Source organism: Scyliorhinus canicula, chromosome 12 (genome assembly GCF_902713615.1).
Source record: "Scyliorhinus canicula chromosome 12, sScyCan1.1, whole genome shotgun sequence".
Lineage (NCBI taxonomy): Eukaryota > Metazoa > Chordata > Chondrichthyes > Carcharhiniformes > Scyliorhinidae > Scyliorhinus > Scyliorhinus canicula.
Genome location: NC_052157.1, coordinates 51,279,339 through 51,307,287, shown reverse-complemented (window position 1 = coordinate 51,307,287; position 27,949 = coordinate 51,279,339). Strand labels below are relative to the sequence as shown.

At 47.1% G+C, this 27,949-nt stretch overlaps 2 protein-coding genes across 2 annotated transcripts in view; both read left to right on the top strand.

Moving 5' to 3' along the window:
• The first annotated feature begins 1,434 nt into the window (after positions 1-1,434).
• selenos (selenoprotein S) lies at positions 1,435-17,526 on the top strand. The gene is made up of 5 exons (XM_038813633.1): positions 1,435-1,675; positions 5,876-5,982; positions 6,555-6,644; positions 6,769-6,832; positions 16,965-17,526. Exons 1-5 carry the CDS (start codon positions 1,450-1,452, stop codon positions 17,042-17,044), a joined length of 567 nt encoding a protein of 188 aa, XP_038669561.1. The 5' UTR covers positions 1,435-1,449; the 3' UTR covers positions 17,045-17,526.
• A 5,602-nt stretch (positions 17,527-23,128) lies between these two features.
• Positions 23,129-27,949, top strand: part of chsy1 (chondroitin sulfate synthase 1) — a 28,495-nt gene continuing 23,674 nt past the window's right edge. Inside the window, exon 1 of the mRNA XM_038813625.1 lies at positions 23,129-23,925. Within this exon, the coding sequence (XP_038669553.1) occupies positions 23,206-23,925 (720 nt within the window). The 5' untranslated portion in view covers positions 23,129-23,205. The remainder of the gene's footprint in view (positions 23,926-27,949) is intronic.

The following is a 27,949-nucleotide window of genomic DNA, read 5'->3' as shown; positions in this document are numbered from 1 at the left end:
TTACCATTCAATCCTCATTTCAGTGGGACAAAACTATCCAGCACTCGCAGCAAATGCCCCTTAAACAACCCCCACATTACTGTTGTGCATTTCCCTGAGAACATCTGTTCCCAATTTATGCTCCTCAGCTCCTGTCTAATGGCAGTATAATTTCCCCCCTCCAATTAAATACCTTCCTATACTGTCTGTTCCTATCCCTCTCCATGCCTATGGTAAAGGTCAAGGAGTTGTGGTCACTGCCACCGAAATACTTTCCCACCGAGACATCTGACACCTGGCCTGGTTTGTTGCCAAGCACCAAATCCAATATGGCCTCCCCCCAGTTGGCCTATCTACATATTGAGTCAGGAAACCTCCATGTACACACCTGACAAAATCTGCTCCATCCAAACCGTTTGCACTGAGAAGGTTCCAGTCAATATTAGGGAAGTTGAAGTCATCCATGACAACAACTTTGTTACTTCTGCACCTTTCCAAGATCATCTGCCCAATATGTTCCTCTATCTCTCTGCTGCTATTGGGGGGGTCTATCGAAAACTCCCAATAAAGTGACTGATCCTTTCTTGTTTCTGACTTCCACCCATACTGAATCAGTAGACAAACTCTCCTGGTCTACCTCCTTTTCTGTAGCTGTGATGCACTCCCTAATTAACAGTGCCACGCCCGCTCTTCTTTTACCTGCTCCCTATCCTTCCTAAAACACCTAAACACCGAACATCTAACAACCATTCCTGCCCATGGGAAATCCATGTCTCCGTAATGGCCACAACATCGTAGTTCCAAGGACTGATCTATGCTCTTATTCCTGATACTCCTTGCATTGAAACAGACACACTTTAACCCATCCCACTGAGTGCAACTTTGCCCTATCAACTGTGGAGCCTTCCTTACAGACTCGCTGCATACTATTTCTGCCTGTTCAACAGCTACCCTATCCTCTGATCCGTAGCTCTGGTTCCCATCCCCCTGCCAAACTATTTTAAACCCTCTCGAAGAGCTCCAGCAAACCTCCCGCCCAGGATATTGGTGCCCCCTCCAGTTGTATAGTTGGGGATTTCCCCCCAGTTCTGCCCCTGCTGAATTTGTCCACCTGTGGGACACTGCTCCAGCACTTTGCCCATGTAATTTGAGAAACCTGGCAGCACGGTGGTTAGCACTGCTGCCTCACGGCACTGAGGGGCCCGGGTTCGATCCTGGCCCCAGATCACTGTCTGTGTGGAGTTTGCACATTCGCCCCGTGTTTGCATGGGGCTCATCCCCACAACGCAAAGATGTGCAGGCTAGGTGGATTGGCCATGCTAAATTGCCCCTTAATAGGAGAAATAATAACTGGGAACTCTAAAGTTTAAAGTTGAGAAACTAAGAGGTCTCGAGGGGGAGCAGGAACCCTGGCTGCTTTGCCTCTTCCATCTGCTTTGAGCATACAGACTGGGCCACGAGAGTTGTAACATGCAGCCCGAGCTGGAGTATTTGTGCTGGTTATTTTCACAGCTGGATCCAGTGTCCGCAGTTGATTCTGTTTTTCTTTCAGCTGCGCAGGTGTTGCACATCCTGTCTGAATATGGCTGGTACATCCTCTTCAGCTCCATTGCCATCTACTTTGTCCTGCAGAAAATCAGTGGCATGCTGCAGTCAAGAAGCCACAAGCGGACACAGGCCTCGGAGGCCCAGCTTGGTACCGACTTTGTCTTATTATCGTTTTCGAGTGAACTTTGCTTTTGTCAGCTCCTCATCTCTCTGAATGTGTTTTTAACTTGCCATTTGATCAGTAATATAATCAGTGAAATAATTTTATGAATTTGTAGCTTTCAAATTTGGATGAGCAGAATTGGGAGGAACTAGTGGTAATGTCAATGGACTAGTAATCCTCCAGGCCCAGGCTAATGCTTAGGGGACGTGGGTTCAAATTCCACCACGCCAGCTAGTTGATACTCTAATGCTTATCACCAAACCATTGCCGATTGTCATTAAAAAAAACTCTGGTTAACTCGTGTCCTTCAGCGAAGGAAATCTGCCGTCCTTGCCTGGTCTGTGATTCCAGACCCACAGCCACATGCTGGAATCTTAACGGCTGTCTGAAATAGCCTAGCAAGCCACTCAGTTGTATCAAACACTACAAAGTCTAAAAGGAATGAAACCGGGTGGACGACCCAGCTTCAAGCTAGGCACCAAAAATGACAATTGAAAAGCCAGCCGTGTCGACCCTGCAAAGATCTGCTTGCTAATGTCTGGGAGCTTGTGCCAAAATTGGGAGAATTGTCTCTCAGACTAGTCGAGGTGGCACAGTGATTAGCACTGCTGTCTCTCAGTGCCAGGGTCCCGGGCTCGATTCCGGCCTCGGGTGACTGTCGTGTGGAGTTTGCGTGATTTTCCCCAGCCTGCGTGAGTTTCCTCCGGGTGCTCCGGTTTCCTCCCACAGTCCAAAGATGTGCAGGTTAGGTGGATTAGCCATGATAATATTGTCCCTTCGTGTCCAGGGATGTAGAGGTTAGGGGAGGTTATGGGGTTACGGGGATAGGGTAGGGGAGTGGGCATAGCTAGGGTGCTCCTTTAGGTCAATGCAGACACAATGGGCCGAATGGCCTCCTTCTGGGCTGTAGAGATTCTAGTTGAGCAACAGCCTGACATTGTCAGACTCACAGAATCAATGTCTGAGACGCTTCCATCACCATCCCTGGACATGGCCTGTCTCATTGACAGGGCAGACCCTTCAGAGGTGATGGAACAGTGGTATACAGTCAGAGAAGTTTCATAGCACCATAGTCAAACACGGGCATGGAAACTTTCTTCTGATTTTCTGATTCCCAATGCCCCTCCCCCTCAGCTGATGAATCAATACTTCTCTATGTTGAACACCAAATTGGAAGCACTGAGGGTGACAATTTCACAGAATGTATTCTGGGTGAGGGACTTCAATATCCATCACCACGAGTGTCTCGGTAGCACCACCACAGACCGAACTGGCTGGGTCCTAAAGGACATAGGTGCTAGACTGGGACTGTAGCAGGTGGTGAAGAAACAAACAGGAGGGAAAAACGTATGTGATCTCATCCTCACCAACCTGCCTGTTGCAGATGCAACTGTCCCTGACCACTGCACAGTCCTTGTGGTATCCTTTGCGGCCACAGCTGGAGTATTGTGCAGTTCTGGTCCCCACATTGTAGGAAGGATGTGATTGCAGTGGAGGGGGATGTAGAGGAGCTTCACCAGGTTGCTGCCTGGGATGAAACATTTAAGTTATGAAGAGAGGTTGGATAGGCTTGGATTGCTTTAGTTGGAGCAGAGAAGGCTGAAGGGTGACCTGAACGAGGTGTACAAGGTTGAGGGGCATGGGCAGAGTAGATAGGGAGCAGCTGTTCACCTTAGTTTAAGGGTCACTCATGACGGGACACGAGTGCAAGGTGAGGGACAGGACATTTAGGGTGGGGGGGGGTGGATGTGAGGAAAATCCTTTTTATCCAGAGTGTCGTGACTGTCTGGAATGTATTGCCTAGGAGGATGGTAGAGGTGGGTTGCCTCACATCCTTTAAAAGGTACCTGGATGAGCACTTGGCACGTCTCATCATTCAAACCGAAAGAAATTAATTCTGAGTGGGAGCCAGTATACTACAAGAAGAAAAATAAAGGCACGAGAATATGGGATTGAAACAGAAAACACAGACAAGGAGACAAAGAGTGAGAGAAGGGTTTCTTTCCTATCCCTGCACTTCCATAGTCATCAAACACAGAAAAGGCCCTTCGGCCATTGTGTCGTGGCAGTAAACGACAGTGACCTAACTTTTAATACCATTTTCCAGCACTCCTGCATGCTCTTATTCTCTGTGCCTTGGTGTTATCGGCCAGGGTTTAACAACTCCAAAGTATATTATGGAGTCCACCTGACCTACAACCTTTATGTTGAATTTGGTTAAGAGCACAAGAGCCTGCCTTTCAGGTGTTATTCAACTGAGTTCTTGGGTTCTTTTAATAAAAAAAAAAGTTTTATTGTAAGAATTGAGTTAACATTTGTATAAATACACACAGTAAGAATTTGTATCAACTATAAACATAAAGACCCCACACAGCTACAGTAATCTAAGTATAAACCTTAATGAATTCCCCCTTAACTGTTCCAATTCAATAAGAAAATCCTAGTAAAACCAGAAGTCCCTTTTCAAAGGCGTGGCCCAGCACACGACATTCTCACTCTCTTTAAGACTTGTTATTGATACTCTGTTCCCCTTCTCAAAGAGCAGATTTGAATTCCTTCCAGAAACCAATTATCTCTTTTAAGTTAGCAAGTGTATGGAACAGCTCTTAAAATGAAGACAGCGAAAAAACACTTATTTCAACCTGTGCACTTCAAACCAGTCCAAAACTCAAAGTAAAAACTTGCAGAGCCACAGTCCAGCTCCACCCACACAATGACATCACTGAAGCCATGTGATAAGTCAAAAACCTTTCTTAAAGGGATACTCGCATGACACTTGGCTAATAAAGGACGTGTACCTTATGCCTTCTTAACCACATTATGCACCTGCCCTGCTTTCTTAAGGGAAAGCTGTACGTGCACATCTGATTCTCGGTGCTTCCCAGGGTCTTGCCATTTATCATGTATTTTCCTTGCTTTGTTTGTCCTGCCCAACTGCATCATCTCACACTTATCCGGATTGAATTCTATTTGCTACTTCGGCCCACCTGACCAGCCCATCTGTATCCATCTAAAGCTACCCTCATTATTTACCCCCCCCCCCCCCAATTTTGCTACCATTTGTGAACTTGCTGATCAATCCTCCTACATTCATGTCTAAGTCATTTACTCCAACATTGATCCCTGCAGGACCCCACTGGACACAGGCCTCCAGTCAGAAAACCACTCCTGGACCACCACCCTCTGTTTCTTGCCACTGAGCCAACTCTGAATCCAATTTGCCAAATTTCCTTGGATCCCATTTACCTACGCTATCAGACTCCCATGTGGGACCTTATCAAAAGCCTTGCTAAAACCCAAGTAGACTACGTCAAATGCATTTCCCTCATCTACACACATGGTCACCTCTTTGAAAACATTCAATCAAGTTGGTGAGACATGACCTCCCCTTAACAAATCCATTCTGACTGTTCCTGGTTAATCCCTGCCTCTCCAAATGCAGATTAATCCTGTCGCTCAGAATTGCTTCCATCAGTTTCCCAACACTGAGGTTAGAGCGACTTGCCTGCAGTTTCCTGGTTTATCCCTTCCCTTCTTGAATAATGGTACCACATTAGCTATCATCCAACCTTCCGGCATGCCTCCTGTGGCTAGGGATGAATTGTTGTGACAGATTTGGTAGTCTTATTTGAAGAAGTGCAGGAAGAATCTTCTGTGATTAAAAACAGAAAATGCTGGATAAACTCGAGGTCTGGCAGCATCTGCGGAGAGAGTAAGAGTTAACGTTTCAAGTCGGTTGGACTTGCGTGAGTGATAGAAAAACTGAGATTTTCAAAACCCAATGATTTCCACCCTTATGTTTTCTGATTTTTTTTTTTCTTTTTGGACTTTTCCTTATAATTAGACCTTCATTCTATGGTGACCAATATGGACTTCAAAATATGGCAGAGAATTCACTAACCAATTGGATCTAGGGTGAAGAGGGAGGCTTTAAAAACTCTTTGGATGAATGAATCAAAAATCACCTTCATTCCTCATCTTCAATTATCTTTTGATCGCGTTTAAAGATACCAGAAATGACTTGTTCCTCAGATTGTTTGTTGTTTGTATGATAGAGGATTATTGGCACTTTAAATGTAAAGTCTTGGAAGAAAATGTTGCTTGAGAAAATCTGAAGGTACATTTTTTGAATAAATTGCTTCTTGTGTGCAGCTTATTGAAGTGTTTACTTCTCTTTGAGATTAGAACCATCATTAATTCTGAGGAGGCAGGAAGCAATGGATGCTGCTCGCTATCGGATGCAGCAGGAGCTGGATGAACAGGCAGCAAAGTACCGAGAGAAGCAGAAAGAGGTAAGGGTGGAGCGAATCAGCTAGGAACAGATGTTTAAAATTACGGGTAGATGATTGAGAGTTCAGTCGAAGGAAGCACAATTTCAAAATTTACCAAAGATACAAAAGAGTTTAGACTGGCAGAAAGGTTAGTAACCAGTGGGCTGACATTCCAGAAGATTTATTTTGATAACTGGGGTAAAGCTGAAGTTTGTTTAACAGCGAGTTGTTGCGCTCTGGCATGTCGAAACGTACAGTCTGAAAGGCGAGTGTCAGCAAAATCAATTCTGACTTTCAAACGCGGCTTTATGAAGAGTTTTAAGTTAAGGGAATGGACATACAGGAGTAAAATGGCCGAAGCAGATTAATGTGGATCAGTGTGAGATTTTTGAAAAGAATACCAGGAGTAGGGAGTGTGCTCTCAATGGGAAGACAGTAGAGGGTGCTGAAAGATTCGGTCAGAGTGCAGATCAGAATGGACATTCAAATCATATTTATTGTTTCATAAATAGGGGCAAAGGGTACAAGAGTAATGAAGAATTTACTGGTGTAATGCCCTGGGTGATTGTGTGGTTATTATTGTTAAAATGCAGATTGAAGAAGAGAAGAGGAAGGAGAAAATTGAAGCGTGGGAGAATATGCAAGAAGGAAAGAGCACCAGGAAGTGGACAAGCGTGCATCCTGTAATGTGATCTTGTTATATTTTGATGTTATTTATGAGTAAGATGTTTATGATGATCGCTAACTAATCCTGGTTAGCTGTGTTTATACAACACGACTAATTGTTTTATTTTTGTTTAACATCAGGAGTCAGAATCCAATACACCGAGCGCAGCAAAGGCCAAATCTGACAAGAAGAACCTGAGAGCCGGTAAGTGCCCACAGTCATCAACCAATTGTTCACAGTAATAATACTAATTACCTGTTATTATTGTCACAAGTAGGCTTACATTACACTGCAATGAAGTTATTGTGAAAATCCCCTGGTAAATGTGTTCAGGAAAAATGAACAAATAAATTTAAAGTCGCTGCACTGGAACAAAACATTACCAGTACATCCGCTTAAATTGGCATAGAGCTGCTGAGCAGCTCCCAAGTTATGAATAACAGTGTTACCTCAGGTTTTGGGAGACCAGTTGTATAAAGGTGATGACATGGGTCAACTCTACTGGAGTTTGATTTTTTAAAAAATATATTTTTATTCGACAAATTTTCACCAGAAAAATAAGAATAAAAACCCCAATAATATAAAAAAACAATCCGACCCAAACACAGGACCCCCCCTCCACCTCAGCAGTCAAAAGTGCACGATGAACAAACGCCAATAATTGTAGAATCCCTCCTTCGTCTCCCTCAGCTCAAATGTCACCTTCTCCAGGGTCAAAACCTCCAGCAGGTTTCCCCCCTGCAACACCGAGGCACAGGGTGGAGATGCTGACCTCCACCCTAACAAGATCCGCTCACGAGCGATCAGCGAGGTGAAGGATAAAACATCTGCCCCCGTACCCGCCTGCAACTCGGGCCGGTCCCACACCCTGATATGGCTTCCAGGGACCAGGCTCCACATCCACATGCAAAACCCCCCAGGTGCTACTGAACACCGTCCTCCAAAACTTTTCCAGATTCGGGCGGGACCAAAACACATGAACAAGGTTCGAGGGGCCCCTCCCACATCGCTCACGGACATCCTCCACCCCCTTGAACAGTCGTCTCATCCTTGATTTTGTGAAGTGTGCCCTATATACTACCTTCAGCTATGATGTGGAGATGCCGGATTTGGACTGGGGTGGGCACATTAGGAAGTCTTGCAACACCAGGTTAAAGTCCAACAGGTTTGTATGGAATCACTAGCTTTCGGAGCACAGCTCCTTCATGTTGCAAGACCTCTTACCGTGCCTTCAGCTAGATCAGCCTCAACCTCGCACACAAAGCCGAGGCATTCATGCTCCACAGCACTTTGAACCACAATCCCTCTTCCAGTGACCCTCCCTCTCTCCAGTTCCTCCTTCCACTTTGCATTAATCCCCTCCATGGACACCCTATCCTCCTCAAGGATCCTCCCTTAGATCACCGAAGAAAAACTCTTCTCCAGTCCTCCCGCTGACAGCACCGCCTCCAGTAACGAAGAGGCCGGTGCTATTGGGAAGGTCGGGAAAACCTTTCTTGCAATGTCCAGAACCTACAAGTACCTAAACCCTTCTCCCTGCGCCAACCCATGCTTCTCTCCCAACTCCTATAGGCTCGCAAATTGCCCCAGGGAACAAATAGTTAATTTCCTTAATCCCCCTCTCGTCCCATCTCCGAAACCTTGCATCCCTCCTGACCGACCCCCAGCTTAAAATGCCTAAACTGCCTCCAGATCTCCAATTCCTGGAGCCATCGGAAGCAGCGTCATTGCCAGTGCCTGCAACCCCGACCCCCTACAAGAATCCACCTCCAACTTTACGCACAGGGCCTCTGCCTCCTTGCTCCAAACCCATTGGGCTTCTTCGCATTCACCGCCCAATAATAATAATACAGCAAGTTTGGGAGGCCTAACCCTCCCTGCCTGTTGTCATCTCTGCAGAATCACCCTCCTAATCCTGGCCACATTCCCCCAATTGAACGAGGAGATCAGCTTGTCTATCCCTTTGAAGAAGGACTTTGATAAAAAGACTGGCAGGCGCTGAAATATAAACAAGAATCGCGGCAAAACATTCATTTTAACTGCCTGCACCCGCTCGCAACGACAGAGGGAGGTTGTCCCACCTCTACATATCAGATTTCACACTCCCCACTAATCTTGTGAAATTGTATTTACGGAGCCCTCCACAATCTCGGGCCACTTGCACTCCCAAGTATCTAAAGTGGGTTGCCGCCGAACAGAATGGCAGCCCCCCCCCCCCCCCCCTCCCCCCTACTCCTGGCAGGGAGACCATAAAATACTCGCTTTGTACCCCGAGAATGTCGCGGCTCTCAAAAGTAGCTCCATTTTACTCCCCATTGATGTGCTCGGCATGGGGCACCCCTGTCTCGTACCCCGTTGCAGTGCAAAGTACCTTTTGTTCATGCTGTTAGTGCGAACGCTTGTCATTGGTTCCTTATACAACAGCCGCACCCACGCCACAAACCTCGGCCCAATTCCAAATCTTTCCAATACCACCATCAAGTAATCCCACTATCTGATTTGAACACCACCTCTGCGTCCAGTGCCACTACCACTTCCACCTCCTTTCCCTCCACTGAGACAGGATCATATTCAACAACCTCCTCACATTCAAGAACAACTGCCTGCCCTTCAGGAACCCCGGCTGGCCCTCCCCAATCACCTTCGAGAGACACCCCTCTAACCTCCTTGACGGCAACACCTTTGCCAATATCTTGGCATCTACATTCAGTAGAGATATGGGCCTGTAGACTCGCACTCCACCGGATTCTTATTCTTCTTTAGCAGCAACAAAATCAAAGCTTGTCCCATCTTTTGAGGCAAGATACCCCAACCTATCGCATCCTCAAGCATTCCCACCATCAACGGTGCCAACTTGTCCTTAAATTTCTTATAAAATTCAACTGGGAACCCATCAGGCTCTGCCGCCTTCCCTGCCTGCATCCTCCCAATGGCCTCCTTCACCTCCTGCTCCCCCACCGGCTCCTTCAACCTTGCTCTATCCTCCTTGCCCAGCCTTGGAAACTCCAACCCATCCAGGAACTCCTCCCCCGGGCCTCTGTGACCTATATCGGCCCCGATAAAACTCCTCGAATACTTTATTAATCTGCTCCGGGGCCACCACCAGTTTCCCCACCTTATCCCGTAGCTGAACTACCCTCCTCTCCGCCGTCTCCCTCTGGTGTTGGCTGGCCAGCATACGCCCTGCCTTCTCCCTGTGCTCATAGATCACCCCCCACACCCTTCTCAACTGGCTCACTGCTTTCCCTGTGGACAACTGGTTGAATCTCGCCTGCAACTCCTTCCTCTTGGTCAAGAGACCTGGATCCGGGTCCCCTGCATACCTCCCATCCACCTCCAGAATCTCCTCCATTAGTTTTTTTGCACTCCTCTCCTCCTTGTCCACCTTGGCTTTGACCAAAATCACCTTCTCCCTCATTACCGCCTTCAGAGTCTCCCAAGTCACCGACTGCGAAACCTCCCCCGTGCAATGAAACCCCACATATTCCTCGGTCACCTTTCCCAATTTTATCACAAAAGTCCGCGAACAACCCCACGTCTCATCTCCACCCCGGCCTCTGGGCCATCCCGTTGTATAAAACCACATCCAACTAATGCAGAGCATGGTCTGAAATCACAATTGCTGAGTACTCCAACCTCCTAACCCCAGCCAAGAGCGCCTTCTCCGACATGAAAAAGTCTATCCTCAAATGCACCTTGTGGAACGGGGAGAAAAAGTGATACTCCTGTTCCCTCGGGTGCAAGTACCTCCCAAGGGTCCAATCCTCCATTCTCCTTCCTGAGCCCAGAGCTTTCGCCACCCCTCGACTGGGCCAGTTAGCGTGGCTGAGACCTGTCCGCCTTCGGTTCCCGCACCATATTCCAATCCCCCTACACTATCAACTCATGAGAATCCAGATCCGGGATGGCACCCAGCACCCTCTTCACAAACCCCACATCATCCCAGTTGGGGCCATATTTAAAAAAAAATAATCTTTCTTGTCCCAAGTAGGCTTACATTAACACTGTAGTGAAGTTACGGTGAAAAGCCCCGATTCGCCACATTCTGACGTCTGGTTGGGTACACAGAGGGAGAATTCAGAACGTCCAAATTACCTAACGGCATGTCTTTCTGGATTTGTGGGAGGAAACCGGAGCACCCGGAGGAAACCCATGCAGACACTGGGTGAACGTGCAGACTCCGCACAGACAGTGACCCAAACCGGGAATCGAACCTGGGACCTTGGCGCTGTGAAACAGCAGTACTACTCACTGTGCTACCATTCTTGCCAATGCCACCAACCTTTCCTCTAGCGCCCCCATCACTATCACTTACCTGCCCCCTGATCCGCCACCACCTTCTCCATCTGAAACCTCAGCCACTTGCCCAACAATACCGCTACCCCCTGAGCCCTGCTATCGAACCCAGAGTGGAAAACCTGACTCAACTAAGCCTCATCTGATCCCTTGCCCTCAGTTAGGCCTCCTGCAGCATCACCACGTCGGCTTTTAAGCTCTTCGAGTTTGTAAAAACCCTTGATCTCTTCACTGGACCCCTAACCCCAACACGTTCCAGGCCACTATTCTGACCTGGGGTCTGCCACCACTCCCACCTAACCGCCATCATCATGACCCCGGGCGTGCCCTTCAGGCCTGACCTGCCCCCATCCCTTTGTTACTGTCGACCACTCCCCAGAATCAAGCCATCCACTTGCTCTTGCAAACACCTCCCAGACCCACCTAACCTGTGCAGCCAGGTTCCAATGACTGCGGCCCCTCTCTTCTCCTTCTCTTCCCCCCCCCCCCCCCCCCCCCCAACCACATTCCCGTTCATTAGCCAACCTTCGCTTGCTTGTGTGGAGGCCACGCCCTGGCCCCCTTCCTCCCAATCCCCTCCCCATGACCCACTCTCTGAAAACAAACCAACAAAACCAGAAAACCGCTATAACCTCAAAGCCCAATATTTTGTTTTATAAAATGAGAGTACCCAAATAATATTTTCTAATTAAGGGGCAATTTATCGTGGCCAATCCACCTACCCTGCACATCTTTGGGTTGTGGGGACCAAACCCACACAAACACAGGGAGAATGTGCAAACTCCACACGGACAGTGACCCAGAGCCTGGGACCTCGGCACGGTGAGGCAGCAGTGCTAACCACTGCGCCACCGTGCTGCCCCCAAAGCCCAATTTGATTGTAACCAACTACAACCAATAAACAAAGGCTCAATCAACCTGAAAATCCAGCTGCTCTCCCACAAATACACAACAAAAAACTACCAAAAAGAGAGTTTTAGGCACAGTCCCCATCCCCTCAGTCCAAGTCCCAATCTCAGTCCCATCTCTCATTTCCGTCCCAGTCCTTCGGCCTCTACGAATGCCTCCACCGTCTCAAAGTCGAAGTTCCTCAAATTGTAGGCCACCCTAAGCTTCGCTGGGTAGATCATGCCAAACCTCACGCCGTTGCTGTGGAGTCTGAAGGCTGCCTGCCTTCTCGCCAGTTCCACTGTCAAGTCTTGGTATATTCGAATACCAACGCATTCCCATTTCACCTCACACCTTTGCTTTGCCCAGCTCAGGACCTTCTCCTTAACGTGAAACTTATGGAAGGATATGATAACTGCGTTGGTCGCTCGTTTGCTTTGGGCTTGGGCCTGAGTGATCGATGTGCTCTGTCCAGCTCACATCGGGCATGTTCTTCCCTCTTTCCCCCAACAGCTTTGCCAACATCTTCGCAAAGTACTTGGTCGGCCTGGGATCCTCCACCCCCTCAGGCAGGCCCACGATTTGTAAGTTCTGCCACGTCGACCGGTTCTCCAGGTCCTCCACCTTGGCTCTGAACCCTTTGTTAGCCTCCGACACCCACCGCAGCTCCTTGCCCACTGAGGTGAACTGGTCACTGTGCTGGGACAGAGCCTCCTCCACCCACTAAAACTTCTCCCCTTGCTCCTGTACCTCGGCTGATGTCTTTGACACTGCCACCTTCACCGGGGCAATTGCCTTCTTCACCCGATCCTTCATTGTAGTCATCATCTCCTGCCGCAACACCTCCATTTGCTTCGTGAACTGCCTCTCGAATTCTCCAGCCATCATCTCGGTCAGAGTTTCCACTGTGAGGAGAGCAGCCCCACCCAGTGATCCAGCCTCCACCATCTTTCCTCCTGCCGAGCTCACCGGTTCACTCGATAGCGAATTACTGCTTGTCCCGTTCTTTCGAGTGGCTTTCTTCTGGGTCTTCGACATCCCCCACTTTCCTTATACCTTCCTGCATCAGCTTGTTCAAAAACTGCCCCTGAAACTCTGCATTAAAATGCAAAAACCAGGGCCTCGAGTAGGAGGTACCAAACATGCAATCTCCACCTACATGCCGTCACTGAATGTCCACAAGAGGCTGATTCAACATGGAAACTTGAGGTGTCTCTGCAGTGACTGTGATTGAACAGGTGTCTCTGCAGCGACTGTGATTGAACAGGTGTCTCTGCAGCGACTGTGATTGAACAGGTGTCTCTGCAGCGACTGTGATTGAACAGGTGTCTCTGCAGTGACTGTGATTGAACAGGTTTCTCTACAATGATTATGATTGAACAGGTGTCTCTGCAGTGACTGTGATTGAACAAGTTTCTCTGCAGTGATTGTGATTGAACAGGTGTCTCTGCAGTGACTGTGATTGAACAGGTGTCTCTGCAGTGACTGTGATTGAACAAGTTTCTCTGCAGTGATTGTGATTGAACAGGTGTCTGCAGTGACTGTGATTGAACAGGTGTCTCTGCAGTGACTGTGATTGAACAGGTGTCTCTGCAGTGACTGTGATTGAACAAGTTTCTCTGCAGTGATTGTGATTGAACAGGTGTCTCTGCAGTGACTGTGATTGAACAGGTTTCTCTGCAGTGACTGTGATTGAACAGGTGTCTCTGCAGTGACTGTGATTGAACAGGTGTCTCTGCAGTGACTGTGATTGAACAGGTGTCTCTGCAGTGATTGTGATTGAACAGGTGTCTCTGCAGTGACTGTGATTGAACAGGTTTCTCTGCAGTGACTGTGATTGAACAGGTGTCTCTGCAGTGACTGTGATTGAACAGGTGTCTCTGCAGTGACTGTGATTGAACAGGTGTCTCTGCAGTGACTGTGATTGAACAAGTTTCTCTGCAGTGATTGTGATTGAACAGGTGTCTCTGCAGTGACTGTGATTGAACAGGTTTCTCTGCAGTGACTTTGATTGAACAGGTTTCTCTGCAGTGACTATGATTGAACAGGTGTCTCTGCAGTGACTGTGATTGAACAGGTGTCTCTGCAGTGACTGTGATTGAACAGGTGTCTCTGCAGTGACTGTGATTGAACCGGTTTCTCTACAGTGACTATGATTGAACAGGTGTCTCTGCAATGACTATGATTGAACAGGTGTCTCTGCAGCGACTGTGATTGAACAGGTGTCTCTGCAGCGACTGTGATTGAACAGGTGTCTCTGCAGTGACTGTGATTGAACAGGTTTCTCTACAATGATTATGATTGAACAGGTGTCTCTGCAGTGACTGTGATTGAACAAGTTTCTCTGCAGTGATTGTGATTGAACAGGTGTCTCTGCAGTGACTGTGATTGAACAGGTGTCTCTGCAGTGACTGTGATTGAACAAGTTTCTCTGCAGTGATTGTGATTGAACAGGTGTCTGCAGTGACTGTGATTGAACAGGTGTCTCTGCAGTGACTGTGATTGAACAGGTGTCTCTGCAGTGACTGTGATTGAACAAGTTTCTCTGCAGTGATTGTGATTGAACAGGTGTCTCTGCAGTGACTGTGATTGAACAGGTTTCTCTGCAGTGACTGTGATTGAACAGGTGTCTCTGCAGTGACTGTGATTGAACAGGTGTCTCTGCAGTGACTGTGATTGAACAGGTGTCTCTGCAGTGATTGTGATTGAACAGGTGTCTCTGCAGTGACTGTGATTGAACAGGTTTCTCTGCAGTGACTGTGATTGAACAGGTGTCTCTGCAGTGACTGTGATTGAACAGGTGTCTCTGCAGTGACTGTGATTGAACAGGTGTCTCTGCAGTGACTGTGATTGAACAAGTTTCTCTGCAGTGATTGTGATTGAACAGGTGTCTCTGCAGTGACTGTGATTGAACAGGTTTCTCTGCAGTGACTTTGATTGAACAGGTTTCTCTGCAGTGACTATGATTGAACAGGTGTCTCTGCAGTGACTGTGATTGAACAGGTGTCTCTGCAGTGACTGTGATTGAACAGGTGTCTCTGCAGTGACTGTGATTGAACCGGTTTCTCTACAGTGACTATGATTGAACAGGTGTCTCTGCAATGACTATGATTGAACAGGTGCCTCTGCAGCGACTGTGATTGAACAGGTGTCTCTGCAGCGACTGTGATTGAACAGGTGTCTCTGCAGCGACTGTGATTGAACAGGTTTCTCTGCAATGACTATGATTGAACAGGTTTCTCTGCAGCGACTGTGATTGAACAGGTGTCTCTGCAGTGACTGATTGAACAGGTGTCTCTGCAGTGACTGTGATTGAACAGGTTTCTCTGCAGCGACTGTGATTGAACAGGTGTCTCTGCAGTGACTGATTGAACAGGTTTCTCTGCAGTGACTGACTGAAGACCATTTTCCTTTAGTAAAACCTTGTTGACTTGTTCTTATCATACTACTAAGAATAATCTTGGCTAGTGTCACAAGTAGGCTTACATTAACACTGCAATGAAGTTATTGTGAAAATCCGCTAGTAGCCACGCTACGCACCTGCTCGGGTACACTGAGGGTGAATTCAGAATTCCCAAATCGCCGAAAAAGAACAACTTTCTGGACTTTTGGGAAGAAACTGGAGCACCGGGACGAAACCCACGCAGACACTGGAGGACGTGCAGACTCTGCACAGACAGTGACCCAAGCCTGGAATAGAACCAGTGTCCCTGGCGCTGTGAAGCAACAGTACTAACCACATTGCTACTGTGCTGTCATCAATCTGCTTTTTTAAAACTTCCTTAATAATGGATTCCAGCATTTTCACAACAATTGTTGTTGGATTGGATTGGATTTGTTTACTGTCCCGTGTACCAAGGTACAATGAAAAATATTTTTCTGCGTGCAGCTCAAACAGATCATTTAGTACATGAAGAGAAAAGAAAATACATAATAGGGCAACACAAGGTACACAATGTAAATATCTAGACAGTGGCATCGGTGAAGTATACAGGGGTGTAGTATTAATCAGGTCAGTCCATAAAAGGGTCATTTAGGAGTCTGGTCACAGTGGGGAAGAAGGTTAATTGTATTTCTTTGTTTTCTCTCGGCCTACATGGGCAGCACAGTGGTTGAAAATGAATGAAATGAAAATGAAAATCGCTTATTGTCACAAGTAGGCTTCAAATGAAGTTACTGTGAAAAGCCCTAGGTTAGCCCTGCTGCCTCACAGCGCAAGGGACCTGGATTCAATTCCATCCTTTTTAAAAAATAAATTTAGTGTACCCAATCATTTTTCCAATTAAGGGGCAATTTAGCATGGCCAATCTACCTAGCTTGCACGTTTTTGGGTTGTGGGGGCAAAACCCACGCAGACACGGGGAGAATGTGCAAACTCCACACGGACAGTGACCCAGAGCCGGGATCGAACCTGGGACCCCAGCGCCGTGAGGCGGTTGTGCTAACCACTAGGCCACCGTGCTGCCCCTTCAATTCCATCCTTGGGTGACTGTCTCTGTGGAGTTTGCACTTTCTCCCCATGTCTTCAAGGGTTTCCTCCCACAGTCCAAAAATGTGTAGGTTAGGTGGATTGGCCATACTAAAATTGTCCCTTAGTGTCCCAAGATGGACACGTTGGGTGGGGTGGCAGGGGAGTGGGCCTCGGTACAGAGGGTCGGCGCAGACTGATGGGCTGAATGGCCTCCTTCTGCACTATACAAATTCTACTTTACGTATGTATGTAATAGTTGCCAACTTCCAATCTGAGATGGACTGATATTTGGTATCAGGGAATTGAGGGGTATGGAGAGTGGGCAGTAATATGGAATTTAAGCCTAGGATCAGCCATGATCATGTTGAATAGTAGAGCAAGCTCGATGGGCTTGCTCTTTTTAAAAAATCTTTCCCATTCCTGCAACATCCTTCTCTACTTTCACCAACACGTCACCCGCACCCACCTCCAACCCTTCCTCATCCCCTTCCATCCTCACCACCTCTCTTCCCTAAGTTGCTTTGTTAGTCGGATCCCTGGAATCCCTCCATGGAGCACTACACACATCTCCCAGTTTTGACAATGGGTCTTTGGGGTGAACGAGTCAAATGGGTGAACAGTGAAACGTGCTTTTCTAATGAAAATGTTGAAATTACAAGGACCGTTTCTTGTACTTTGCAGGTTACAATCCTCTGACGGGAGATGGTGGAGGCTCTTGTTCCTGGAGACCAGGTCGCAGGGGCCCATCCTCAGGGGGATGAGGTTAAAGATCGGTCAGTGCCCACTTCTACAGTCAGCACTGACCAGAGTTGAAGATGCACTATCCTGTTAACAAAGCTGGTCAAGTTGAGTGATTTTATTCTGCCTTGATTCGTTTCAACTTGCTGTTAGTCATACCTGATTTTCAATATCCACTTTTTATTCATGAACAGAATCAGATCTCTCATTATTTTGATGTTAACAAAAACTTGATTAAATTGACAGCTATGAATGATGCCATCCTTATAAATGGCACACAGCCAATGAGGATGTCTGAGAATGGACATGGGTAGTGGCAGTAAATAGTCTTGTAAAGTGACCATTCCTTGCTTTTAAATACCAAACGTGTAAGTAAGTTTATTTTATTTTAGCTAAATATTAACAGCTTTAAATATGTTTGAGATTCCAGTTGTGAAATTACTAACATGTTGTATTTATTTTCTTCTTCTTGATGTATAATAAATGTACAACATCCTGTTTTGATGAAGTGGTCATGTCTTTCTATGAAAAGATGTCTTTATGCAACGCAATATATTTTAAAGACACTGTTTCTGCATGAACAGTGCAAAGTCCCCTCTAATCTACCCCGCCAGCATCTCACAACTGTCTCAATATATACACAGCTCACTCCATCTGAAACCCTACTGTTGTCCCCTCTTAAGAGAATAGACACATCACAAATTACACAAGACTGGTATTCACTTAAAGACTCTTTATTTGTACTAGTAAGTCACACAGACTGTTTTGTCACATTACATAGAAAATAAGAGCAGGCCCTTCGAGCCTGCTCTGCCATTCATTCTGATCATGGCTGATCATATTCAATACTCTGATTCCGACTCTTCTCTTCCCCCTCTCCACAATATCTCTTGATCCCTTTAGCTCCAAGAGCTGTATCTAATTCCTCCTTGAAATTTCACAACGTTTTGGCCTCAACTACTTTCTGTGGTAGTGAATTCCACAGATTCACCAGTCTCTGGGTGAAGAGGTTTCTCCTCGCCTCAGTCCTAAAGGTTTATCCCTTTTCCTCAAACAATGACCCCTAGTTCTGCCCCCCCCCCCCCCCCCCCCCCCACCCCCACCATTGGGAACATTTTTTCTGAATTTACCTGTCTAATCCTGTCAGAATTTTTTACATTTCTACAAAATCCCCTCTCGCTCTTCTAAACTCCAATGAATATAATCCTAACCGACTTAATCTCTCCTCGAATGACTGTCCTGCCATCCCAGGAATCACCTTGGTAAACCTTTACTTGACCAAATTTCCCATCATGCAATTTGGTCCGGCCACACTATGATCTCTTGTGAGAGGTGAAAAACAGATAAAAGTACAGGCTAATTTGAGGAGAAATGATGAGAGATGGCTCTTTGGCCACCCAGCCAATCAATATTAGTCCAGCAGGTCTCTCTGGCCCTGAAATCGCTTTACGTAGCTACTTTTGAAGGAGGCGATAATCAGCCCACGTGCAGCCCAAGTTGAAAGAATTCACAAATTGCACAAACCAGCAACTTGTTTCTGTTCTTCACTATCTTTGGGGAATCAACAGTCTCCTGACATCTAATCTAGATAAGCTTTATATAAATTAAAATGGTGGTCCCTATTGGATCATTTCCCTGTTGAGAATAGACACAGTATTTCCCTGTTGGAGGAAATTCAGTAAGAACGCAATTTCTTCCCTTTGTTGTTTATGAACCTCATGTGGTACTTGTGAGTATTTTGGTAGATGTGTGGGTGTTTTGGAGGTGGCCATGTTTTGTCAGCTGGGGTGTGTGTTGTCAGGCATCCTTGTGCATTGGCAGGTACGTACTTGTGATCTGTGTTTCAGCTGAAGTGTGTGTGTGTATAATCAGTGTCACAGTTAGTGCCCAGAGATGTCTGGTGACCTCTTTAGGACCTCAGCCTCACATTTTGTTAAATTTCAACCATGCAAAAAAATCAAGTTTAACTCTATCCAGAAACGAGGTGTGGTTGGAACATGTTTATCTCCCATGTAAAAATCATCTTACTCCCTGTTTGATTGGAATGATAGAATCTTTATCTGACAAACATGTTTCAATTGGTTCCATTTGTTTTTGCCATTAATTCACTCAGATCTTCAATTTTCAATTAAAGGCTGCAAGCAATTAATAACATTCAATTCTGAGAATGTTTTCCGGTTTAAGAGTGCAGCGTGTGTGCGTGAGAGAGTTTGTGGTGCTTTGAGCTTTGTCTGGCTGGTTGAAAACAGTCACTCTAATCATCCATCCTACTGTTTCCCCACTGTTTCAGACAGGGTCAAGCCCCTACAGGTTACAAAGGTACATTACCATTGTATGATAGATTTCTGCTTAACGTGCAGGATCAGGAGGGATGTTAGTAAGAGCACCTTCCATGAAGTTGCTGCTGGACGGATAAGATTCATGTAGCACTATTAAGCTTTATTTGATTTTGATCTGTTTTGCCCAGGGAAGATTGCATTTACTCAGATTGCAGATAGAAATTTGGAAACATTTTACAATGTACAGCTTGCGCCTACAGTAAGCAAATGTTCTATTTGTCACATCACATTGTTCTAGTGTAGTATATTTAATTTGGGATGATTTCTTCTCTTGTTCATACCATGTGCTTTGCATGGCCTGACAGGCCTTCGAAACACTTCTTACTTAAATCTCACCATTTTGGGAATGAGGTAATTTGCATATCTCCTTCCCCAAACATTTTCAAATTGACAGGGTTTTAACAATAATAATTTAAGAGGATATATAATGAGAGAATGCTTCTTTTTGCTGCTAAACTGGCAATCCCTGGAGGAGTGAAGATTGTTAGAAACTGCTTTATTTGACTGCTTTACTACAGGGGACTATCGAAGGAAAGTCAGTTAACATCAGTTACTGGAAAGCTTCATTGAACCGGTCACCTTTCGTCATAGAATCCCTACAGTGCAGAAGGAGGCCATTCGGCTCACCAGGTCTGCACTAGCCCTTGGAAAGAGCACCCTAGTTAAGACCACGACTCCACACTATCCCTGTAACCCAGTAACCCCACCTAATCTTTTGGCCAATCCACCTAACCAGCACATTTTTGGACTGTGGGAGGAAACCGGAGCACCCGGTGGAAACCCACGCAGACCGGGGGAGGGGAAAAAATTGCAAACTTCACAGTCACCTGAGTCTGGAATTGAACCCGGGTCCCTGGAGCTGAGGCAGCAGTGCTAGCCACCGTTACGCCCATTTCAATTAAAATAGATCATGACTTAGTTTTACTTCCATGGTCAGGTTTCCTCTGGAGTGCTGCGTCAAGAATTTTTCACATATGGTGCACAAGGAATGTGCAGTCAATGGTCAGGTCAATTTAGAAAGTTTTGTTTGGTGACTGATCAATATCTTAGCACCATTTTACCCAGCTTAGCTCTCTTATCTTATAACCTTAATCAACAAGAAACTGTCAGTCCAGAATCTTCAAATTCAACCCCAGCATCACAAAGTAATTTGGGGAGATAGTTCCAGATTTCCATAGCCCTTTGTGTGAAAATGTGTTTTCCTAATTTAATTCCTAATGGCAAAACTTAAGTTTAACATGGTGTTTCCCTGATGGATTCCCCACCACCAGGAACAGTTTCTCTATTTACACAGTGGATTTCCTTCATCATTTTAAACATCATCACTAGATCATCTCTCGATCTCTTGAACTCGAGCCGATTTCCTTTAGTGAAGCAGTGATGAGTGAACACCAATTTTAAATTGTCAGGGAATGAGTGAGGAGAGAAGTTAGAAGAAATGTTTTTATGTGGAGTTTCTGAGCTTTGAATTCTTCGTCATGGGAGTGGCTGTGATAAATCGTCACATCTTTTAAGGAAAAATTGGATAAGCATTTGAATTAGATCTGCATGTAGAGCTGTGAATCGAGAGAACAACAGTGGGAATGGTTTTGGGTTGCACCAGCGGAGAGATGATGGGTTGAATGGTTCCATAATATGTCAACGTTGTCTGATTCCCCCATGGCCAAAATTGAACATTGAGTCAAGCTGCTTTGCTAGTATTGGCTCTTTTTAAATGCATGATTGAGTGCTCCTTGGAGTTTACATTGCAGTTTGAGGCCTGCCACCATGTTTAAAGAGGAGCCAGAACTAATTGAAAGGATCGCTATTTTTATACATCCAGCAGTAAATACATGACAAAACTGTATTCACTGCCACGCAGAACAGCTACAAACCACACCAACCCCCATTGCAAAACAGCTGACAGAGGCGGTGGGGCAAGTATTTCAAATGAATGTGCTGTTCACAAGAAAATTATAGATTACAGCTTGTTTTAATAAGATAAAAATTACACTGAAAAAAAGTTATACATGACAATTTGTAACCTTCGTTTGGATGTGATCGTAATTAAAATGGGGAAACTTGAAGGGGCGACACATTATAAAAGAAAAATCAAGGTTGTTTAACAGGAGTCATGAGGAATAGAATGTGATTCAGAACTTTGGCTCCATGTTTATTTTAACAAAAATCTGATGCTGTTAGACAGAATTGCATGCACCCATGACCAGGCTCTGTTTCCAGGGACTTGTATTGTTGTCATACCGTAAGGATAGTTTCAGAGAATTAAACAGCATAAAAGGAACATCATTATGAAGTGATTTGCACTATTGATTGCCCCATTTTGGATTTTCCTGGGATTTCTGACCCACTCACCAGTAAACAGTTTGTTAGTTTGTTCCTGCATTTAAGCCAGTTTTCCTATCTCGGGCACTTGGGATTTAAAAATAATGGTTTTGGTGACCTGTCAGTGGACTGATTGAATCATTCATTGATTCAGACCTTGGCTTTTAAATGTAGCTCAAAATAATTTTGAGTTCCCAAAGAATTTGTTTCCTTTCAGAATAAAAATAACAATTTCTGAGCCAAAAGTACAACAGTGAAGTTTCAGAGTGAAATTAAAACAAGGGCACCATGTCAGTTCAGATGAAATTGAGACATCCATAAAATAAGATGGTCAGTCACCAACATTAGTTAACATTTATCAAACTTTCAGAATTCAAGTGAAAGCAGTCAAAGGGCTGTTCCTTTTATTTATGCATGGATGTGAGCATCACTAACTAGGCCCGTATATATTGCCCATTCCTAATTTCCCTTTAGAAGGTGGTGGTGGTGAGCCAAGTTCTTGAACTGCTGCAGTAGGACTGTTAGGGAGGGAGTTTCAGGATTTTGATCCTGCAACCGGGAACGAGAGAATAGTGGTACAGCTCCAAGTCAGGATGGTGAGAAGGTCGGAGGGGAACTTTCATGTGTGGGTGTTCTAAATTTCTGTTGCCCTTGTCCTTATAGATGGTAGAGGTTGTGGGTTTGCTGAAGGAAAGTTGGTCAATCGCTGCAATGCATCTGCAATAGATGGTGTGCACCATTAAAAGTGAAGTTGAATAAAAATTGCATTCCAAAGTAATCCTCTAACTCTTCACATCCCAATCAGCTGGACATCTTGAGACAGGAAGGGACAATTCGTTATAGCCATTCCACCTAACATGTATATCTTTGGACGCTCGGGGGCGATTTAGCATAGCCAATCCACCTAACGTGTACATCTTTGGACTATGGGCGGAAGCCAGAGCACGCAGAGGAAGCCCCCCCAGACACACGGAGAACGTGCAAACTCCACAGTCACCCGAGGTTGGAATCAAAGCCAGGTACCTCGCTTTGACAAAGAGTCATCGGACTTGAAACGTTAGCTCTTTTCTCAGATGCTGCCAGACTTGCTGAGATTTTCCAGCATTTTCTCTTTCGCTTCAGATTCCAGCATCCACATTAATTTGCTTTTATCTAGGGGGTGAGGCAGTAGTGCTAACCCTTGTGCCATCGTGTTCCTGGTATCCTGAGGAATAATTATTCCTCACACCAGACAGCTTATGTGCTCAGAATTGCAAATTGGCTGCTATTTATTATGGGACAACATAAACTCCTGAGATGGTGAAAGGCGCTACATCACTCCAGCGAGAGGCTGGCCCTTTAAGAGGCGGGGCCTGAGTGCGTCGGCCAATGAAGAGCGCGCTACGGACGGAGGGCACGGTATTAAAGCTTCTGCGGGGCGGGGCGGGCGGGAGCGGAGAGCCGGCGGGTCGGGCCGGTGGGCGGGAGCGGAGGACATGGCGCGCTCGCAGCGCTGGAGCAGCATTCCCGCTGACTGAAGCGGGATGGCGGGCCGCTGCCGGCGCTCCTGGCTCGGCCTCCTGCTGGGCCTGGCGCTGGGCTTTGCTCTGGCCTCCCGGCTGCTGCCGCGGAGAGGAGGCGGCGTGTGCCGCCGGCGGGCAGCGGGGGATGGCCAGGGGCAGGCCGAGGCCTCGCAGTCGCGCTTCCTCTACGTGGGGGTGATGAGCGCGAAGAAGTACCTGAGGAACCGGGCGCTGGCCGCCCAGCGGACCTGGGCCCGCCACATCCCCGGCCGGGTGGAGTTCTTCTCCAGCGAGGGCTCCGACCTGAGCCTCCCGCTCCCGCTGGTCGCCCTGCCCGGGGTGGATGACTCCTACCCGCCGCAGAAGAAATCCTTCCTGATGCTCAAGTACATGGCCGAGCGCCACCTGCACCGCTTCGAGTGGTTCGTGCGCGCCGACGACGACACCTACATCCGCGGGGAGAGACTCGAGCGCTTCCTCCGAGGCCTCAACAGCAGCCAGCCGCTGTACCTGGGCCAGACCGGCCTGGGCACCCCCGCCGAAATGGGCAAACTGGCGCTCGAGCCCGGGGACAACTTCTGCATGGGCGGCCCGGGGGTCATCCTGAGCCGGGAGCTGCTCCGCCGGCTGCTGCCCCACATCGGACAGTGTCTGCGGGAGATGTACACCACCCATGAGGACCTGGAGGTCGGCCGCTGTGTCCGCAGGTTCACCGGGGTCCAGTGCGCCTGGTCATACGAGGTGAGGGGGTGGTGTGGAGGACAGGAGGGGGGTGAGGAGGACAGTGAGGGGGGCGTAGGAGTGGGTGAGGAGGACAGTGAGGGGGTTGAACAATATAACATTACAGCGCAGTACAGACCCTTCGGCCCTCGATGTTGCGCCAACCTGGTAAAGCCCATCTACGCTATTCCGTTATCATCCATGTTTATCCAATGACCATTTAAATGCCTTTAATGTTGTCGAGTCCACTACTGTTGCAGGCAGGGCATTCCACGCCCATACTACTCTCTGAGTAAAGAACCTACCTCTGACATCTGTCCGATATCTATCTCCCCTCAATTTAAACTTGCTACTCTCTGAGTAAAGAACCTACCTCTGACATCTGTCCTACATCTCCCCTCAATTTAAAGCTATGTCCCCTCGTGCTAGCCATCGCCATCCGAGAAAAAAAGCTCTCACTGTCCACCCTATCTAATCCTCTGATCATTTTGTATGCCTCAATTAAGTCACCTCTTAACCTTCTCTCTAACGAAAACAGTCTCAGGTCCCTCAGCCTTTCCTCATAAGATCTTCCCTTCATACCAGGCAACATCCTGGTAAATCTCCTCTGCACTCTTTCCAATGCTTCACATCCTTTCTATAATGCAGCGACCAGAACTGCACACAATACTCCAAACGCGGCCACACCAGAGTTTAGTACAGCTGCAACATGACCTCATGGCTCCGAAACCCAATCCCTCTACCAATATAAACTAGCATACTGTACGTCTTCTTAACAACCCTATCAACCTGGGTGGCAACTTTCAGGAATCTATGTACATGGAAACCGAGATCACTACCAAGAATCTTACCATTAGCCCAGTACTCTGTATTCCTGTTACTCCTTCCAAAATGAATCACCTCACACTTTTCTGCGTTAAAGTGCATTTGCCCCTTCTCAGCCCAGCTCTGCAGCTTATCTATGTCCCTCTGTAACCTGCAACATCCTTCCGCACTGTCCACAACTCCACCGACTTTAGTGTCATCCGCAAATTTACTCACCCATCCTTCTACGCCCTCCAGGTCATTTATAAAAATAACAAATGGGGCAGCATGGTAGCATAGTGGTTAGCATCAATGCTTCACAGCTCCAGGGTCCCAGGTTCGATTCCCGGCTGGGTCACTGTCTGTGTGGAGTCTGCACGTCCTCCCCGTGTGTGCGTGGGTTTCCTCCGGGTGCTCCGGTTTCCTCCCACAGTCCAAAGATGTGCGGGGTTAGGTGGATTGGCCATGCTAAATTGCCCGTAGTGTCCTAAAAAAAGTAAGGTTAAGGGGGGGTTGTTGGGTTACGGGTATAGGGTGGATACGTGAGTTTGAGTAGGGTGATCATTGCTCGGCACAACATCGAGGGCTGAAGGGCCTGTTCTGTGCTGTACTGTTCTAAATTCTAAATAGCAGTGGCCCCAAAACAGATCCTTGTGGTACACCACTAGTAACTGAACTCCAGGCTCAACATTTCCCATCAACCACCACCCTCTGTCTTCCAGCTAGCCAATTTCTGATCCAAACCTCTAAATCACCCTCAATCCCATGCCTCCGTATTTTCTGCAATAGCCTACCATGGGGAACCTCATCAAACGCTTTACTGAAATCCATATACACCACATCAACTGCTTTACCCGCGTCCACCTGTTTGGTCACCTTCTCAAAGAACTCAATAAAGTTTGTGAGGCACGACCTAGCCTTCACAAAACCGTGTTGACTATCCCTAATCAAATTATTCATTTCTAGATGACTATAAATCCTATCTCTTATAATCCTTTACAAGACTTTGCCCACAACAGAAGTAAGGCTGTCTACTCCCCTTCTTGAACAAGGGGACAACATTTGCTATCCTCCAGTCTTCTGGCCTATTCCTATAGACAATGACGACATACAGATCAAAGCTAAAGGCTCAGCAATCTCCTCCCTAGCTTCCCAGAGAATCCTAGGATAAATCCCATCCGGCCCAGGGGACTTCTCTATTTTCACACTTTCCAGAATTGCTAACACCTCCTTATAAACCTCAATCCCGTCTAGTCTAGTAGCCTGTATCTCCGTATTCTCCTCAACAACATTTTTCCTGTGTGAATACTGCTAGAAAATATTAATTTAGCGCCTCTCCTATCTCCTCGGAACGACGCACAACTTCCCACTACTGTCCTCGACTGGCCCTACTCTTACCCTAGTCATTCTTTTATTCCTGACATACCTAGAGAAAGCTTTAGGGTTTTCCTTGATCCTATCTGCCAAGGACTTCTCATGTCCCCTCCTGGCTCTTCTTAGCTCTCTCTTTAGGTCCTTCCTGGCTGACTTGTAACTCTTGAGCGCCCTAACTGAACCTTCACGTCTCATCTTTACATAAGCCTCCTTCTTCCTCTTGACAAGTGATTCAACTACTTTAGTAAACCACGGTTCCCTCGCTCGACCACTTCCTGCCTGCCTGACGGTACATACTTATCAAGGACACGCAGTAGCTGTTCCTTGAACAAGCTCCACATTTCAATTGTGCCCATCCCCTGCAGTTTCCTTCCCCATCCTATGCATCCAAAGTCTTGCCTAATCGCATCATAATTGCCTTTCCCCCAGCTATAACTCTTGCCCTGCGGTATATACTTATCCCTTTCCATCGCTAAAGTAAACGTAACTGAATTGTGGTCACTATCACCAAATTGCTCACCTACCTCCAAATCTAACATCTGGCCTGGTTCATTGCCCAGTACCAAATCTAATGTGGCCTCGCCTCTTGTTGGCCTATCTACATACTGTGTCAGGAAACCCTCCTGCAAACATTGGACAAAAACTGACCCATCTAAAGTGCTCGAACTATAGCGTTTCCAGTCAATATTTGGAAAGTTAAAGTCCCCCAAATCAAATACCCTGTTACGTTCGCTCCTATCCAGAATCATCTTTGCAATCCTTTCCTCTACATCTCTGGAACTTTTCGGAGGCCTATAGAAAACTCCCAACAGGGTGACCTCTCCTTTCCTGTTTCTCGCCTCAGCCCATACTACCTCAGTAGACGAATCCTCATCAAACGTCCTTTCTGCCACCATAATACTGTCCTTAACTAACAATGCCACACCTCCCCCTCTTTTACCACTTTCGCTGAGCTTACTGAAACATCTAAACCCCGGAACCTGCAACAACCATTCCTGTCCCTGCTCTATCCATGTCTCCGAAATGGCCACAACAACGAGATCCCAGGTATCAACCCATGCTGCAAGTTCACCACCTTATTCCGGATGCTCCTGGCGTTGAAGTGGACACACTTCAAACCACCTTCCTGCATGCTGGTGAGGAGGACAGTGAGGGAGGGGGGGGGGGGGGGGGGGGGGGGGGGGGAGGGACTGAGGTGGGATGAGGAGGACGACAGTGAGGCGGGGGTGGGGAGGACAGTAAGGGGGGGTCACATCGGGAGTGTCTGCAGGAGATTTACACCACCCATGAGGACCTGGAGGTCGGCCGCTGTGTCCGCAGGTTCACCGGGGTCCAGTGCGCCGCTTCATACAAGGTGAGGGTGTGTGGGAGTGAGGGGGAGGGTGAGGACAGTGAGAGGGTAAGGAGTGGGGTGGGGGGAGGATGGCAATGAGGGGGATTGTGGGGGTGAGGAGGATAGTGAGGGGGTGGTGTAAGAGGAGGTGGGTGGGGGTGAGTACAGAGGGGGTGTGTGAGTGAGGAGGACAGTGGGGGGGTGAGGATGGCAGTAAGGGGGGTGAGGAGAACAGTTGGGGGGGGGGGGGCAGTGCCTGTGGGATCTGCCTGCCTGCCTGGGCAGCGTATTTACTGAGGGATAGATTCTGTGAGGTCCTCAACTTTAGACCTAAAAAGGATCGGATGGAATCCTTTCCAAATGATGAAAAGCGAGAAACAGTGAAGATATTTAGAATTCCAGAAATATAGATAATTCAAGTCATGCTTCTAGAGCACAACTGGAGTACTGTGAACAGTACTATGCGAAGAACATATTGGCCTTGGTGCCAAATACATTTACCAAATTGTTACCTGGACTCCCACAGGTTAAATT

Coding starts and splice junctions, on each gene's coding strand:
- selenos (XM_038813633.1), top strand. CDS start 1,450: ATGCAGCCCGAGCTGGAGTATTTGTGCTGGTTATTTTCACAGCTGGAT. Junction 1,676..5,875: donor GGCCTCGGAGGCCCAGCTTG/GTACCGACTTTG, acceptor CTTTGAGATTAG/AACCATCATTAATTCTGAGG. Junction 5,983..6,554: donor ACCGAGAGAAGCAGAAAGAG/GTAAGGGTGGAG, acceptor GTTAAAATGCAG/ATTGAAGAAGAGAAGAGGAA.